The sequence below is a fragment of the Rhincodon typus genome, chromosome 9 (assembly GCF_021869965.1).
Source record: "Rhincodon typus isolate 14 chromosome 9, sRhiTyp1.1, whole genome shotgun sequence".
In the NCBI taxonomy this organism is placed as follows: domain Eukaryota; kingdom Metazoa; phylum Chordata; class Chondrichthyes; order Orectolobiformes; family Rhincodontidae; genus Rhincodon; species Rhincodon typus.
Genome location: NC_063340.1, coordinates 52785565 through 52801817, shown reverse-complemented (window position 1 = coordinate 52801817; position 16253 = coordinate 52785565). Strand labels below are relative to the sequence as shown.

At 39.4% G+C, this 16253-nt stretch overlaps 1 protein-coding gene across 1 annotated transcript in view; it reads left to right on the top strand.

The window, feature by feature from the left end:
• Window positions 1-16253, top strand: part of LOC109927539 (protein tyrosine phosphatase non-receptor type 14) — a 241753-nt gene that overhangs the window by 204305 nt on the left and 21195 nt on the right. Inside the window, exons 10-12 of the mRNA XM_048601325.1 lie at window positions 7427-7509; window positions 13168-13221; window positions 14026-14083. Coding sequence (XP_048457282.1) covers window positions 7427-7509; window positions 13168-13221; window positions 14026-14083 — 195 coding nt within the window. The remainder of the gene's footprint in view (window positions 1-7426; window positions 7510-13167; window positions 13222-14025; window positions 14084-16253) is intronic.

The window sequence follows — 16253 nt, the reverse complement described above, 5'->3', positions numbered from 1 at the left end:
CATATTTATCTAACTTGATTATTTTCTTTGAAGTAGTAGAAAGGGTCCATTATTAATTCTGAAGTTGGAATTCTATGATGATTGTGTATGATCATAGAATCCCTACAGTGTGAAAACAGGCCCTTTGACCCAACAAGTCTACACTGACTCTCAGAGCATCCCACCCACCCCCTTGAACCCACCTAACTTACACATCCCTGAACACTATGGGCAATTTAGCACGGCCAATCCACCCTAGCCTGCACATCTTTGGACTGTGGGGGGAAACCAGAGCACCTGGAGGAAACCCATGCAGACACAGGGAGAATATGCAAACTCCACACAGTCACCCGCAGGTGGAATTGAACCCAGGTCCCTGGTGCTGTGAGGCAGCAGTGCTAACCACTGAGCCATCATGCCACTCCAATGTCCAGCTATATAGGATTCTTGGCTTTATAAACAGCCATAAGGTATAGTCAGAAGAATGTTAACATGAACATTTTATTTATCACTAGTTAGATCTCAGGTGGAGTATTGCATCTAGTTCTGGGTACCACATCTCAGGAAGGATGCAAAAAACTTTACAGAGAAGATATTTAAATGGTACCAGGGATTTAGAGAATCTAGATAAACTGTTCCACTTAAAGTGTAGAGCATTAAGGGGACATTTAATAGTGGTCTTCAAAATCTTGAAGAGATTTGCTGCAGTAAATGAAGAAAACTGTTCCAGTGTCAGATGAACATATTTAAAATAATTGATGAAAGAGTTAGAGGCAAGGTGAAGAAAGTTTTTTTAAACGGTGAGATGTCATTCTTTAGAATGCAATACCTGAAGGGCTGGTGAAAGGACATTCAATTACATACTTGACGGGGAAAAATTACAAAGTCTGTGGGAGAAAAAGAGAGTATTGGGATTAATCAGATAGCTCTTCCTAAAAGCTGGCACAGTCGCAGTAGACTAATTAGCCTCATTCTACAGTGTGCTGTATGATGACGTTTCCAATCTCAAGCAGAATGTCTGGCTTTAGGTTTCCCTTCCTGATAACTAATCATCTGCCATTTTTGGTGTTTCACATCTTCATTGATTTTTTTTTTGTGTGTTCTTTTGTTAATAGACCAATCTCTGTATGTATCTGGAATTCTGGATAAAAGCTGTAAATGAAGGTTTTGTTTATTGTTTCAGATCGAACAGAGATACTAGAAAATCTTTGTTCCTTGTCAGGAGCTGTCTTTTTGACTCTTTAGCCTTCAAAGAAACGTGAATGTTCTAATGCCCATTGTTTTTAGATTTTCTTGCGAATGTAAACAGAAGCCTCAACTCAGAAACACACAAATGGATGTGCAATCCACCTGCAGTCAATAAATGTGACTATATTTTAAACATGCAGGAAACCCACCACTAGAGGTAGTGCTTCCTGCAGGCCATTTGTATTAAACCTGGGTGGAAATAATACCACGTTAGAGACTGTGGCTACACAGAAGTCAAATGGTTCTTGACACCCAAAAATGCTCAAGCACTTTTGGAGTATGTTGCTACTTGTTTTGCCATTTCAAATTCCATTTGACTGCATTTTTTTAAACAAGTACTCATTTTGCTTTTATATTTTGCCTTTCACTGGTTTGTTTAACTGAGGTTTTACTGCAATAACTGCACAAAATTATGCTTTGAATAATAAAACCATGTTGCAGTTAATTTAACAGTCATTAATTCTTTTAGAATACATTTGAATGTTCATACCTATTTATATGAATTAACTGTGTATGCATGTCGCTAAAGATGTATCAGGATCTTGCCAACCATTTTTATAAATCAGTGGATGATAAATCTATTAATTTCCTGATGAAAGTCTACATGAGGAGAGCAGCTGAACATTCATTGTAATGTCTGGCTAAAAGAATGGCTTGCCAAAATTAATGCTGTATTGTATTTGGACAGAACTAATGGCAATTTCACAGGAAGGTTTTTTTTGAAGTCAAAGAGAAGACAGAAACAGAAGACATTAGCTGCATTTTAAGTTTGTTTCTTATTTGTAATGGCACAAAAACAGGAATAAGAAACGGCTGTTGAATCTATTAACATAATTATTCATTCTTGTTTTCAGTACACAATGTTTAAACATATTTTCCTTCAAACTCATACTTGCCTGTTTCCTGTTGATCATTTATAATAATTCAACACAGTGAGTGGGAGGCAGTTCTAGATGGTGATCCTTTCACCATGGCATCCAAAAGAAAAATAACTCCTTTACAACTAGTGAGCAATTGGAATGCCTGTAACACTCAGTTTCTTGGGACATTGGGACCATTTCGAGGGTAGTTGGGACCAGTAAAAACTGGGCTGGTTGCACCTGGGCAGAACTAGAACTGAAGTCTTGGGTGAGTATTTGCCAGTGCAATCAGGGAGGATTTAAACTAAAATGACAGGGAGATGGGAACCTATACAAGGAGACAGAAGAGAAGGAAACAAAAGCGAAAACAAAGACTAAATGGCGAAATAAGAAAAGTAAATTCAAGGGCAAAAATGAAACGGTCACAATGTGAAATAATGTGAATGAGACTAAGGATGTTAAAAAGACGCGCATTTAGGCTTGTGTGTTAATGCACAGAACATTTGCAATAAAGAGGATGAATTATTTACACAAATAGATATAAACATGTATGATACAGGTGGGATTACAGAGACATGGCTGTCTGGTGACCAGGGATGGAAACTGAATATCCAGAGCTATTCACTTTTTAGGAAGAACAAATGAAAAGGAGGTGAGGTAGCATTGCTAGTTAAATAGAAAATTAATGCAATAGTGAGGAAGGATCTTGGTTCTAGTGAAGTGAAATCTGTAGAGCTTAGAAACACCAAGTGGTAGAAAAAATAGTAGGGATTGTATATAGTCCACAAAATTGTAGTGGTAATCTTGGGGAAGACATTAATCTAGGACTTAGACATGACAAGCAATAAAAGTATGGCTCTAATTATGGGTGACTTTAATCTGTACATCGACCGAGTTTAGCAAACCATGGAGGAGGAATTCTTGGAGTGTGTGCATGATAGTTTTCTGGATCAATATGATGAGGAACCAAGTAGAGAACAGACCATCCTAGACCAGGTACCGTGCAATCAGAAAGGAATCTGTGGCAGTGTAGTTGTGTGAGACACCATGAGGAAGAGTGAATTAATATGATAGAATTTTTCCTTAAAATGGAGAGTGACTTAGTTGATTCTAAAACTAGGGTTCTGAATCCTAATCAAGGAATCTGATGATATGAGTTGCGAGCTAGCTGTGATAAATTGGGGAATATTACTTGGGTATTAGGCAATGACAAGTATTTAAAGAGTGCATGGAGGAACTGCAACATTTATTCACTTTACCATGTGACAGGCAGTATCTAACAAAGTACTACAGGAAGCAATACTTCACAATATATATTAATGATTTGGATGAAGGAACTAAATGTAATATCTCCAAGTTTGCAGAAGACAAAGTTGTTTGGGAGATTAACCTAAGGAGGATGCAGAGATGCTTCACTGCAAAACCTAAACAGAAATTGCTGGAAAATCTCAGCAGGTCTGGCAGAGTTTCTGAAGCAGGGTCACTAGACCCAGAACATTAACTCTGATTTCTCTCGACAGAGACTGGCAGACCTCCTGAGATTTTGTTTCAGACTTCCAGCATCCACAATTCTTTCAGTTTTTTTTTTGTCTGATGCTTCGGTGTGATTTGGATAAGTTGAGCGAGTGGGCAGATGCATAGCAAAGGAAACATAATATGGATAAATGTGAGGTAATCCACTTTGGTAGCAAAAATAAGAAGAGAATAGATTGGGAAACAGAGAGGTGCAATGAGACCTGAATGCCCTTGTACACCCCTCACTGAAAGCAAGCATGCAGATGCAGCACACATGAAGATGATAAATGGTATGTTAGCTTTCGTAGCAAGAGCATTCAAGGGGGCCGGATGTCTTGCTGCAATTGGTGAAACTACACCTGTGCAGTTCTGGTCTCCGTAGCTGAGAAAGGACGTTCTGGTTGTGGACACAGTAATACAAAGGTTTACCAGACCGATTCCTGGGATGACAGAGCTGAAGTACGAAGGGAGACTAGATTGGGTAGGATTATTTTCACTGCTGTTTAGAAGAATGGAGATGAGGGAGCTCTCATAGAAACCTATAAAATTCTATCAAGACTAGACAAGGTTAATGCAGGAATGATGTTGTAAATGACTGGGGAGGCCAGAATAAGGGTTTGCAGTTTAAGGATATGAAGAATGCCAGGACTGAGATGAGGAGAAATATCTTCACCTAGAGAGTGTTGAGCTGTAGAATTCATTGCCACAGAAGGCAGTTGAGGCCACAACATTTGAATATGTTCAAAAGGAGTTAGATATAGTCCTTTGAGCTAAGGGGATCAAAGGTATTTAGGAGAAAGCAGGAACGGGGTGCTGGATTATTTCACACATCATATTGAAAAGTAGAGCAAGCACAAAGGGCCGAAAGACCTGCTCCTATTTTCTGTGCCTGTGTCTCTTATGAACATTAGAATAATGCCAGGTAGCCCCCCCCCCCCCCCCCTCCCCTATATAAACCTATTTACTAAACAGCTGAATACTCTTTGAGATCACTTATACAGCACAGTTAGCTAGATGTTCCATTCAGTATTATTTTCACCAATTTATTTTAAATAATGTTGGCATTACAATAGCAACAGTTTGAAACTATAGGCTTTTGTGTCAAAACAATGACAGCTACATTTACATGGAGGTCTCCAGCATCATTTACCTTTACCAATATGGAGCTTATAGAATAACTGGTCTGGCAACGCTGCATTGCTTTTAGCAATGTACCAGACAAAACATAAAACACCTTGAGAATAACTGATGACTCATAAAGTTTGATATAGAATAATTAGTTACAAAGAGATTGCAATGGAACTTGAACTTACCACAACTGAGGTTGTAATTATTAAAAATTAATAAGGCTGCTTTTCATCTCACCTTTCTTCCAATGTATGATAAGTACAACATTTAAAATTTAGTCCTTGTCTGTTTAGTAAATGACTAAATTGCAAAGGCTAGATTGCAAAAGAAGGGTTTATTTCACAGGGTAGGGGAATCCAAAACTAGAGGGCATAGATTTAAGGTGAGGGGAGAAAGATTTAAAAGGGACCTGCGGGGCAACTTTTTTAACACAGAATGTGGTGCGTGTATGAAACGAGCTGCCAGAGGAGATGGTGGAGACAGGTATAATTACATTTAAAAAGATTCTGGACGGGTACATGAATAGGAAGAGATTAGTGGGATGTGGGCCAGGTGCTGGCACAAGCGACTAGATTAGTTTAAGATATCTGGTCGGTGTGGTCGAGTTGGATCGAAGGGTCTGTTTCTGTGCTATGTGAGTCTATGACTTTAATCTGAAAATATGACTGATGGTAATGCATCAAATGGCAAATTAGAATAGCTTTCATTTGGGTGCATTGATTTCTTTAAATCTACAGAAGATGTGAAACTGAAGTCCATGAGGATGGATTTTGAGTGGGCGTGTAGCAGATTGGTGCAACTTAAGCAACCCAATCATGCATTAAACAATCTTACGTCATCCTGAAGAATCCATTATATCTGTTAACCTTTTATCATCTCCAATTAAAAGTTTTCAAAATTTCTTTTTTTAACAACAATAGCTTTAAAATAAAAACAGAAAATGCTGGAGAAACTCAACACGTCTGCCAGCATCTGTGGAGAGAGAAGCAGAATTAATGTTTGGGTGCATTGACTCTTTTCCGAAAAAATAGCAAGTTGCATAAGAAATAAGTCAGATATTGTTCTGAAAATATTGATCTGAAAATTGAATTAAGAGAATACCATCTTTGTTTAAAAATGTTGTTTCACAATATATTTGGTTTAATTGTATCACTGGTAGTTTTTGATAAAATTTGACTCAACCTCTTTGACATGAAAATGGCTGATTTGATACTTCAAGTTTTTAGTTTAAGTTTAGATTATGCTGCTTGTTGCATTGGCAATGTTATTCTGATTATATACTGGTAATTTTGAATACACTTTGCTCTGATTGAAGAATTATTTGCTATTGTTAAAAAATGCCGTTTTGGTTTCACATGGCGTGAAGAAAGTTTGAGTTTAATATTGGGTGTCTGCAGACTTTAAATGTTAAAAGAAAAATGTTACTCGTGTGGTTTTCATTATCTCATGCAATGCTGATGAAATTAAATATATTTAAAAACTAAACTTGAATACTAATCGAATAAAGATCCTAAGAATCTATTAATGCTGGATCTGTCTTAAATATGCCTGACAAAACTTTCAACTGCCATTTATGGGAACATGGGACCAACTAAATCTGCCCATAGAGTGTGATATCTCTTCTAAACATGCATGTATATGTGTAGGTGAAATAATGTGAATTACATATTGGGGTGATTTAAGAACGAGAGCATGTGTGATACAAAACATTTAAGGAGGCATACTAGTCTGAAAAAGCCCAATATTTTCAGAAGCTAAGCAGACTCAGGCCTGGTTAGTACTTGGATGGGAGACCACCTGAGAATACTAGGCTTTAGGGGTCTTGTGGCAGAGTGGTAGTGTTCCACCTCTGAGGAAGAAGGCCTGGCTTCAAGTCCCACCTGCTCTAGAGGTTCACAATGACATCTCTTAACAGGTTGATGTTCCTTCTTAAAAAAAAGGTTGAAATTTTATTTTGAAGCATGTGGATGTACTGCCTGAATTGCTTCAGTGCATGAGCTAATGCCTGTTGCTTTCACTTAGTCATAATCCCAACCCATTGTACTGAGTCACATCGCAGTGTAGATCGCTCAGGCCTGATGGTGGATTCAGGGCAGGTTCTCTGCAGGATTGTTGCCACTCAGTGGAGAATTTGCCATTGCCAGCAAGGAAAATTAGTGCATTGCCTAAAAAGGGAGGGGAACCATAAAACGGACTGGAGGTGCTAAAAGGGTTTTATTTAAAATTCTAATATAGCTTTGAATAAACAGCTGAGAGTGTTGGAGTAGTTAAAGATAAAGATGAGAGGGAAGCATGGCTACTTTGACATCCTATCTTTCCAGCATGCCTACCAACAAGATTCCCACAGCCCCTTGCATTTCACCTCCCCCACCACACAGGTACCAACAGTGGGAAGGCATGGAAATGGTGGATTTCCAAGTACTTACAAGATGCACAGGTAATATGCAGGTGGTTAGGCCAAAATCCCTGATGAGAGTGGGGAGAAGTTTGGTTGTAGGCTGTAAATTCTCATGGGTGGTCGGTGTAATGATGAAATGTTATGCTAAGAGTGTGCAGTACCATGCTGTCTCACTGCATTGTGGTGGGGTATGGACCAAAATTATATGGTGGAAAATTACTAACTTGTTCATCGCGTTGGTATGAAATCCATTATTTTAGATATTATACGGTGTGATTTTTCTTTTACTTTTCCTTAGGATGATATTGAAATGGCAAAATACATCTCACGGTTGTTTACTGCAAGACACAAATTTTATAAACAGAATAAAATCTGCGCAGAGTAAGTATTCTGACGATTACACTTATTTTCATATGCACGAAGACTGCCAACAGATAATTTATTTGAGCATGGAGTTGCTTTCAATTATATTATGCTCTTTCAAAAGTGACAGAGTCAAAGGTAGGCAAAATTTGAGTATTGCTAAGATTTGATTTCCCCAATTCACCCTTGTCAAGGGTGTTTCAATATTGCATTTTTCATATAGTTTGTCTCAATTGACAGTTATGCTTTTCTATTGTCCTTCAAGGCTTCATTGCTTCATGCAGATATTAGATGTTTCCCATTGTGATTTTAAATCCGTAACCAAATTCTAGCTGTTTTGTTAGGTGAAGGAGCTGATAAAGATGATCTCTTTCAGGTCTATTGACATTTTTGAATAAACAGAGTTAATTGAAGAGGTACAAAAAGAATTTGTTCTGCAGTTGTTTCAAACCCTAGACAGAACTTAATGTAATGCACCAAAGTCTGAAGGGGCATAGTGTGAAAATTTTGAATTTCAGGATTTTCAACCTTTGGATGTATACCTGTCAGTTTAGCAGAACTAAACTTTACGTAAGAAAGGTAACTGAGCCTCTGGAGGTCAGAAATTTCAGGCAACTTCAAGTAATGGCAGTTTAAAGGATTACCTATATTTATTTAACAAGGTCAGCAAAAATAGGATCTGCTTGAATTCAGCAATAATTTAGCTTTGAAACTAACAGTTAATGTAAATATTTATCAGCAATCCCAGATGTTTTCCATTACCATAGAGATAAGGTGCTTAGTATGGAACTTGCTTGCATCATCTGAACGTTCTTTTTTAAAAAAAGGATTGACTTTCCGAGTACTAACGGAAGGAAGGCCCAAGAAATCTCAAATATTAATTGTGATAAACGTTGAAACCCATCCCAAGAGATAATTACACAATGTTAAGCATCTTTTGCAACTCCTCAAATCCTAAAGCAGACCTTGTCAAAATGCAGTCAGACCTGGCCAATATCCAGGTTTGAGCTGATAAGTGGGGAGCAGCATTCATTGTGCGTAAGTGCTAAGCATTAACCTTCTCCAACAAGAAAGAATCTAACCACTGTCCTTTGATGTTCAATGGGATTGCCATTGCTGAATTCCCGCTATCAACGGCCTATGGCTATGTCATGACTCCTGTCCTCAACCTGGACTCCCCAGGACCTGTTCATTATCTACAAGGCCCAAGTCAAGAGTGTGATGGTATATTCTCCATTTAACTGGATGAGTGCAGCTCTAACAACACTCAAGAAGCTTGACACCATCCAGGACAAAGCAGCCCACTTGATTGGCATCACATTCACAAACATCCACTCCCTCCACCACCTATACTTAGTATCAGCAATGTACTCCATCTACAAGATGCACTGTGGAAACTCAGCAATGCTCCTTAGATAGCATCTTCCAAATCCATGACCACTACCATCCATGACAAGGGCGACAGATACTTAGAAACACCACCGCTTGCAAGTTCCCCACTGAGATACCTCCTTGATTTGGAAATATGTTACTGTTCCTTGGTGTCATTGGTTCAGAATCCTGGATCTCCCTCCCAAAGGGCATTGTGGGTCCCCCTACACCAAATGGACTGTAGTGGCTCAAGAAGCAAACTCACTACAATCTTTTGAAGGGCAATTAAAGGATATGCAATAAGGACAGGCTCATTCAGGGATGCTCACATCCCGCCAAGGACAGATTGAATGGGTGGTCTGATGGTATGGTCTCAAGGGCGTAGAACAGAAGGAGAGAGACTGATAGTGAAGTCTGAGGGTCATAATCTGGAGGGGAATAGTCAAAAAGTACATTATGAGGGAGGTATGTTGGCTCTTTTAAATTGACGTTCAGCAGCCAGTGAAAGGATTTGAGTCAGGCTCATGAAGATCACAGATCCCCCTAACGCTGAACATGCGCAGAAAGGAGCTACTGATCCTGAATTTAAAAGTGCCAACATACAGCCCTCAACATATACCTTTAGACCATTCCCCTAAAGATTATGGCCCTCAGACTTCACTATCAGCCTCTCTCCTCGAGGGACATGTCTGCAGGTCCCAGGAATCTCATCCAGAAGGTTAGGGAAGCAAAAGACCCAGTCCCAACCATGTAATTGGATGACTCTGCATTTCACCTTTCTTCCCCAGCCACTTGAGAATCTTAGTAACTTTTGGGTCAACTGACAGGAGCCTGTTTCCTGGAATAAATTATGCCCTTGTTTTTAATATTAGAGAAATTCTTCCTTCATTGTCACCAGTTTGAGATTGTGCATTATGATCGAGCGTATAGCTGATGATTTCCTGATGATTTTTTTATTGCAAACTATTCATCTTATTTATAAGATGAAATGTGGAATGCAGTTTAGTACAAATATTCAATCTGCTATTTATTGAGATTGATAGAGAGTATATTAATCAATAGATGAGGCTGTTGGGTAACAGTGACCAATCAGTCAAATCCCATTTTTATTACATCATATTGTTGAACTTGTACTCTTACTTTGGGGATCACATGTAATTTTGGTCATTACTATTGTTAAAACCAAATAGTATCCTTGGTTGATAGGAAACTCTTGATCCATGGTTTTTAACTATAGTTTCCTCAAATTTTATGTTCCTATCAACCACTACAGCTAAACTTAAACGAAACACTATACCAGTGCTTAAGAAAAGGAAATAAAGATTATAAAGTGTTCAGAGTGGGGATTCTTCAAGTGTAAAGAACGAGGATGATAGAGTGACTTAATTTACAACAAAGAAAATACTGGTAGAAAAGGGAAGACAGGTGATGTGTTGCAGCTGCAGCATCTTGGTGTTTCTGGTCACCAAGGTGACCCACATCTGTGCATATTTGCAGCTTGAGCAACTTCCAAACAGAGTTGAGTTGGAGTCCAAGATGCAGATATTGTGCCAGATCAGGGAGGGAGACATTAGCTGGAAATTTTGCTCCCCCTTGGATTAGTGTTACACCTCACTGGGGTAGCATGTTGGAAATCAAGCCCAGATATTCCTGGAGTAATCACAAAAGTTAAACGATTTATAAAAGTAATCGGAATTCTTAAGCTAAAACAAAGAATGGTGAATGCTAAGATATGAAACAAAAACAAATTGCGAGAGAAACTTAGGCCTAGCAGTATCTGCAAAGAGAAAGCTGAGTTAAAATTTTGAGCCCAGTAACCCTTTTTTAGAACTAGATTCAAATGTGTCTCCACAGATGCTTCCAGACCTGCTGAGTTTCCCAGCAATTTCTGTTTTTGTTACACCAAATCCTGTTTCTCACAGGACATAGAGGAAAGGGCTTCCTGCAGATAACACGAGAATGGAGATTATGCTGTAATAGAAGCTAGTGTAAAGGACCACTTGATTCATTGAGACTTGTGAATTAGGGGAAAAAAATTGGGTCCAGACCAATCTGTCATGTACACAGATCTGCAAGTATGAAAAATTCCCCAGTTTACTTACCTTCTAGACCCAGGTTGACAGAAAACATGGTCCAGGTTTCTGTACTTAACAATGACTATATATTTCAAATAAATAACTTTTAGATACACATATGGACTGTTGATATATAACTCTACTAGTTAAAACTTGAAACCTACATACATATTTGCAGGAGGCACAGCCCAGCTGGTTTATACTTATAAAGTTTCTGATTTATTGGTTAAAAGCCACAGCTTACAGCAACTGATGAGGGAAATAAACTGGCTTTGTTTAGGCTCCAAGTGTTTTTTGCTATAGAGAAGAGACAGCATCCTCCTTTCTGGAGGTTTGATGGTTTCTGAGCAAATATTTGTTCTGCTACCTGAGAGCCAATCTGCCAGTTGTTACAGGCAGAAGGTCTTTGTCATTTGTCTATGTAGTAGTGACCAGTTGTCAATCAGCTTCTTGTTGCCAACTAAATCCCCCTTCACACTCACCTCCTGGCTCCAGCTAACCACTCCTACTGCTCGAACAAACTAAAGTATAAACAGCATTTGAAGTGAGTGTCTTGCTTTGAAAAAGTGCAGTACTCCTTTCCACCATCCTTGATTTTTAAAACAGTCCTGTTCCTATTTCAGTGCACAATCAACAGTAGAGAAAAACATAAAGATACAGTCCTTATTAAGTAATTCAAACTTGGCTTGTGATTAAAGGCATGCAAGTATGTAAGTCAAGCAAGTATGGGGACCCAAGCAATAGCCTTTGAGAAGCCTTTGTCCCTGCAATTGTTCAACAGATACCAAACTTTCAAGCTGCGTGGATGAAAGTGTTGGTTGCAGGGAGGAAGAGCAAGTTGACCATGGCACCATGGTGCATGGAGCCACTCAGGTGTCAGGATGAAATAGGAACAGAGTAGTGGTAGGGGACAGTTTAGTTAGAAAGATAAATACTGTTTTCTGCAACTGAGAGTGAGAGCCCTGAAGGATATGTTGCCTGCCAGGGTTAAGGATATCTCCCCCAGTCTGGAATGGAATTTGGAGTGGGAGAGAGAATATCCAGGTGTCATCATGCACAATGGTACGAATGACATTGATAGGACTGGAAAAGAAGTTCTGCTGACAAATTGTTAGGAGTTAGGAACTAAACTGAAAAGCAGAACCTCTAAGGTCATAATTTCAGGTTTACTATTGGAGCCACAGGCAAAGTCAAGGAGTTAAATGTGTGGCTCAAAGATTGTTGTGGGAAGGATGGTTTTCAGTTCATGGAGCACTGGTACTAGTATGGGTGTAGAAGGAGAGCTGTTGAACTGGGACAGGCTTCACTCAAACCATGCTGGGACTAGTGTCCTGGTGAATTGATTATCTAGGGCTGGTTTTGTTTGAGTGCTATGGACGCAAAGTAACCGGATCATGAAACTATTTTTAACAGCTGTGCTTCAAATAAGCGACATAACAAACTTTAAGCTACTATTGAAATTAAGTTAAATCAGGAATTTACCTTGAATCAGGAATTTAATTGGAATTAAATCAGGATTGACTTAATCATTACATTCAAGCACTAGCTTCAATTTGGGAAATGAAACATTAAGGGCTATTGTTGAGCAGGAGTCATACAATTAGAACTAATTTAATAGTGAAGCAATTAACGCAGATCACAGTTCACTTACTTTGTTCATTCTGTACGTTCTAACTATTGTTTGTGAGATACTTTCAGGAAAAGTAACTGCAGCATGACTTTCTGGAGCTTGGCTGAGTACAGAGCTGAGCAGAACTGAATCTGCTTTCTGTTCTAGGAATTGCATTTGGCTCAGGTCTTGTAAGAATACATGTTCTCCCTTTAGCTCTCAGATAAAGAAGAAATGTCAATAGATTTTGCAAGCTCTGGATATTTTGTACATGGTTGCTGCTTCCCTCAGAAGTAATGTTGAAAGTTTGGACATCCTGACTTAAAAGTGTCAGCTGAGGAGCATGCCCCAGGGCACACACTATCAAGAGACAATTTGAAACCAATATAGTGGAGATTTCTCCATAGCTTTTGCCAGGTCAGAAATCCAATGTAGTGTGGATAAATATCCTGCAACCCTGCACACCACAGAGGATAGAGGAAAATCTCAGTGAGAACTTTGGAGTAAATATTTCCACATTAGCAAGAAGGAAACAGGCAACTTTTAGCTGCTAGGAAATGCAGAGAACCTGCTGAATCTAATGACCACACCTTATTTTAGTGATTTTTCTCTGTTTTTTAGCTGTCAGCTGTCCAAATTGAAAGACTGGTTAACTGTCGGGATGGAAGGTTTTGGGTAAAATGCCATAAGCTAGGGAGCAAAGAGGGCAGAGGATATTGCTGTAGGTGGAGTTTAAATGTCAGATCGGTGTTCAGTAGATTGGAGGGGAACAGATCACATTTGGTGAACTTGGGCTGGGAGGATAACTCAGCGGAAGTGTTCCTGCTGCTCTTGGCCCATAAGACATGTCAGAAAAGCGCTTTGTATGCTGGATTTGGAAACTCCCACCTTCCTTCAGCTGCTTAGTTCCAGGGAAACTTGGCTCACATTTGTTAAATGTCATAGTCACAGAGAATGTGATTCACGACTTTTGGCCATTTCAGAGGCATGGGGCAGTGATAGAGCAATTCAGACAAGAAGTTGAGTGATAAGAATGGTGTTCAGTGGTATCAGAACTTGCAGGAGTTCAGGATGAGCATTTAGATAGCAAAGTAGAGGGGCTAAGTATAGTTTTTTTTGATATATTGGGGATGATGGCACTCATGGAGGAGAATGATACAATTCTTGGAGAAAGGAAGCTATTTACAATATTTGGCCAACACTAGAACAGGAAGCGAAGTTGAGTGATTAGCAGTTCATTGTGAAGGAAACAAGAGGCTGTTGTCACAGACAGAAACACCGTGCAGAGGGCATGGAAGGAGATGAAACAGCAACTAAATATAAATGAGAGTTTCAGGTTTGGACAACAGGCCTAAGGGAAAAGAGGGGAAACCACTGAACACATCATTTTGATCTTGATAATAAACATTTCCGAGTTCCTTACACTTTGGTAGTTATCTTTGAATTTAATTCTTTAAGGCAATCACTTTCATTTCTTAGATCACTTGGAATTCTGACTAACACAGGATTTCTGTTTGAGCCATCTATCACAAGTTGGGTTTTGTGATTTGCATGTCTCTGAACTGTACATTTCTTGATTCATTGTTCTTGTATCCATTTCACACTTGTAACTTTAATGATTTATGGTTGCTGAGAAAGAACCCACATATGGGCACTTTTAATCAGAAAGTATTCTTGCTTTCAGTTCTGGTTCTAACATTCAATGTGATGATAAGAAGAAATTTCCCACTATCTCTACCTACATGTAAGCATTCCTTCCACATTCCTAACCTCCCTGTAATTTAACTATACCTTGTCTTTAGGGTTAACACCACTAATAGCATGTGCTTTTTTCTGAGGTTTATTTTTCTTGGATTTATCTATTTATAATATATTAAAAATATAAATAGAGCCTAAAAGCCAATGAAATGAAGCATAAATTCAGCTGGAGTGGAACACTCCAAATGCATGTGTGGAGTGGGCATAATTATCCCCAAAACACTGAGGAGAAAGCAATCACAGGGGGCAGTCACACAGAAAAGGGTAGTCTGCTTATGTGAGAGCAACAGAATCTGAGAGGAGGACCTCATCCAATCACAGATTCTGCGTCTCATGTTGCTCCAGTCATAGATTCCCCCTCCATTGCTCGTCAAGCCCCAGGATCTTTAATTGGACGAGAGACGAGATTGGGTGACAGAAATCCTGTGATTGGAGGACTTTGGCCGCATTGTTACCAATCTGTGGAAATCCTCCGGAAGGCAGAACGTAAGAATCAGAAAGTGAAACCAAGATGATGAAGTCTCAGTCTTTGTTGAGTCGATGAGTGCCAACAGGAGTCAGACCCTCTCGGATTGGTGCTCAGTCTCAGCTTCAGCTATAAGTGGAGCAGTTAACCCAATGCTATTGGAAAAGAAGGAAAGAAAGAAAGATACAATTTGGAACCAAAAATAAAACCGCGCATGTACAGAGAAGATGTCTAGGTGTTCTGGAATACCTCGTAAAGATCAACAAACGATAATGCAAAGCATTTCCCTTAAGGGAATAAAGATGTGGCGGTGTCCAACATGACATTAATTACATTAGGGCTGCAAAACGGGTTCAAGAGATTTAAATGAATCAATCAGCTGCTGAGAGAATGGAGGCTGAGATTTGGAGGAGAGACATGTATGTGTCAATGGTTTGGAGGAGGAGGCTGATCATAATGTGGCTGTAATGTTTATTTGATACATTACCTAAGAAAATGTTTGGAATTCATTCAAAACTTAATTAGTTGGCCAATTTTAATTAGATTGCCCAGTCCCAGACTGCAGTCTGTCAAATTCGAATGATTCGATACCTGTGTCATTCAGGTGCTTCCACCATCCCATTCTCAATACAGAATGAGGGATGTTATTTATCAAAAATGTTTTTAAAATTTTCTAGATTCCAAATTGAAAGATTTAGAAATATTTGTATGTATAAAATTGTTGGTATTTGTGCTACTTAGCTATCTAAAGATGGAATTGCTGCTCCCCTAGTCAAGCTCTTCCAGAACAGTTACAACACTGGCATCTACCCAACAATGTGGAAAGTGAGATAACAAGGTATAGAGCTGGATGAACACAGCAGGCCAAGCAGCATCATAGGAGCAGGAAGGCTGACATTTCAGGCCTAGACCCTTCATCAAGTGACCTAGGTATGGCCTGTACACAAAAAGCAGGATAGATCCAATCTGACCAATTACCGCCCCATCAGTCTACTCTCAATCATCAGTAAAGTGATGGTAGGTGTCATTACCCATGCTGTTAGCAGCACCTGCACAGCAATAACCTGCTCAGTGACACTCAGTTTCGGTTCAGCCAGAGCCACTCAGCTTAATTCCAGAGGTGAGGTGAAAGTGGAACAACCTTGACGTCAAGGCTGCGTTTGACTGAGTGTGGCATCAAGGAGCCCGAGCAAAACGGGAATCAGTAGGTATCAGGGACCAAACTGTGGTGGTTGGAGTCATACCTGACACACAGGAAGATGGTTTTGGCTTTTAGAGGTCAGTCATCTCAGCTCCAGGCCATCTCTGCAGGAGTTCTTCAGGGTAATGTCCTCGGCCCAATCAGCTTCAGCTGCTTCCATCAATGACCTTTCCTGCAGCACAATGTAAGAAGTGGGAACGTTTACCAATGATTGCACAATGTTCAACATCATTCACAACTCCCCAGATGCTAAAGCAGGCTGTGTTCAAACGTAACAGGTTC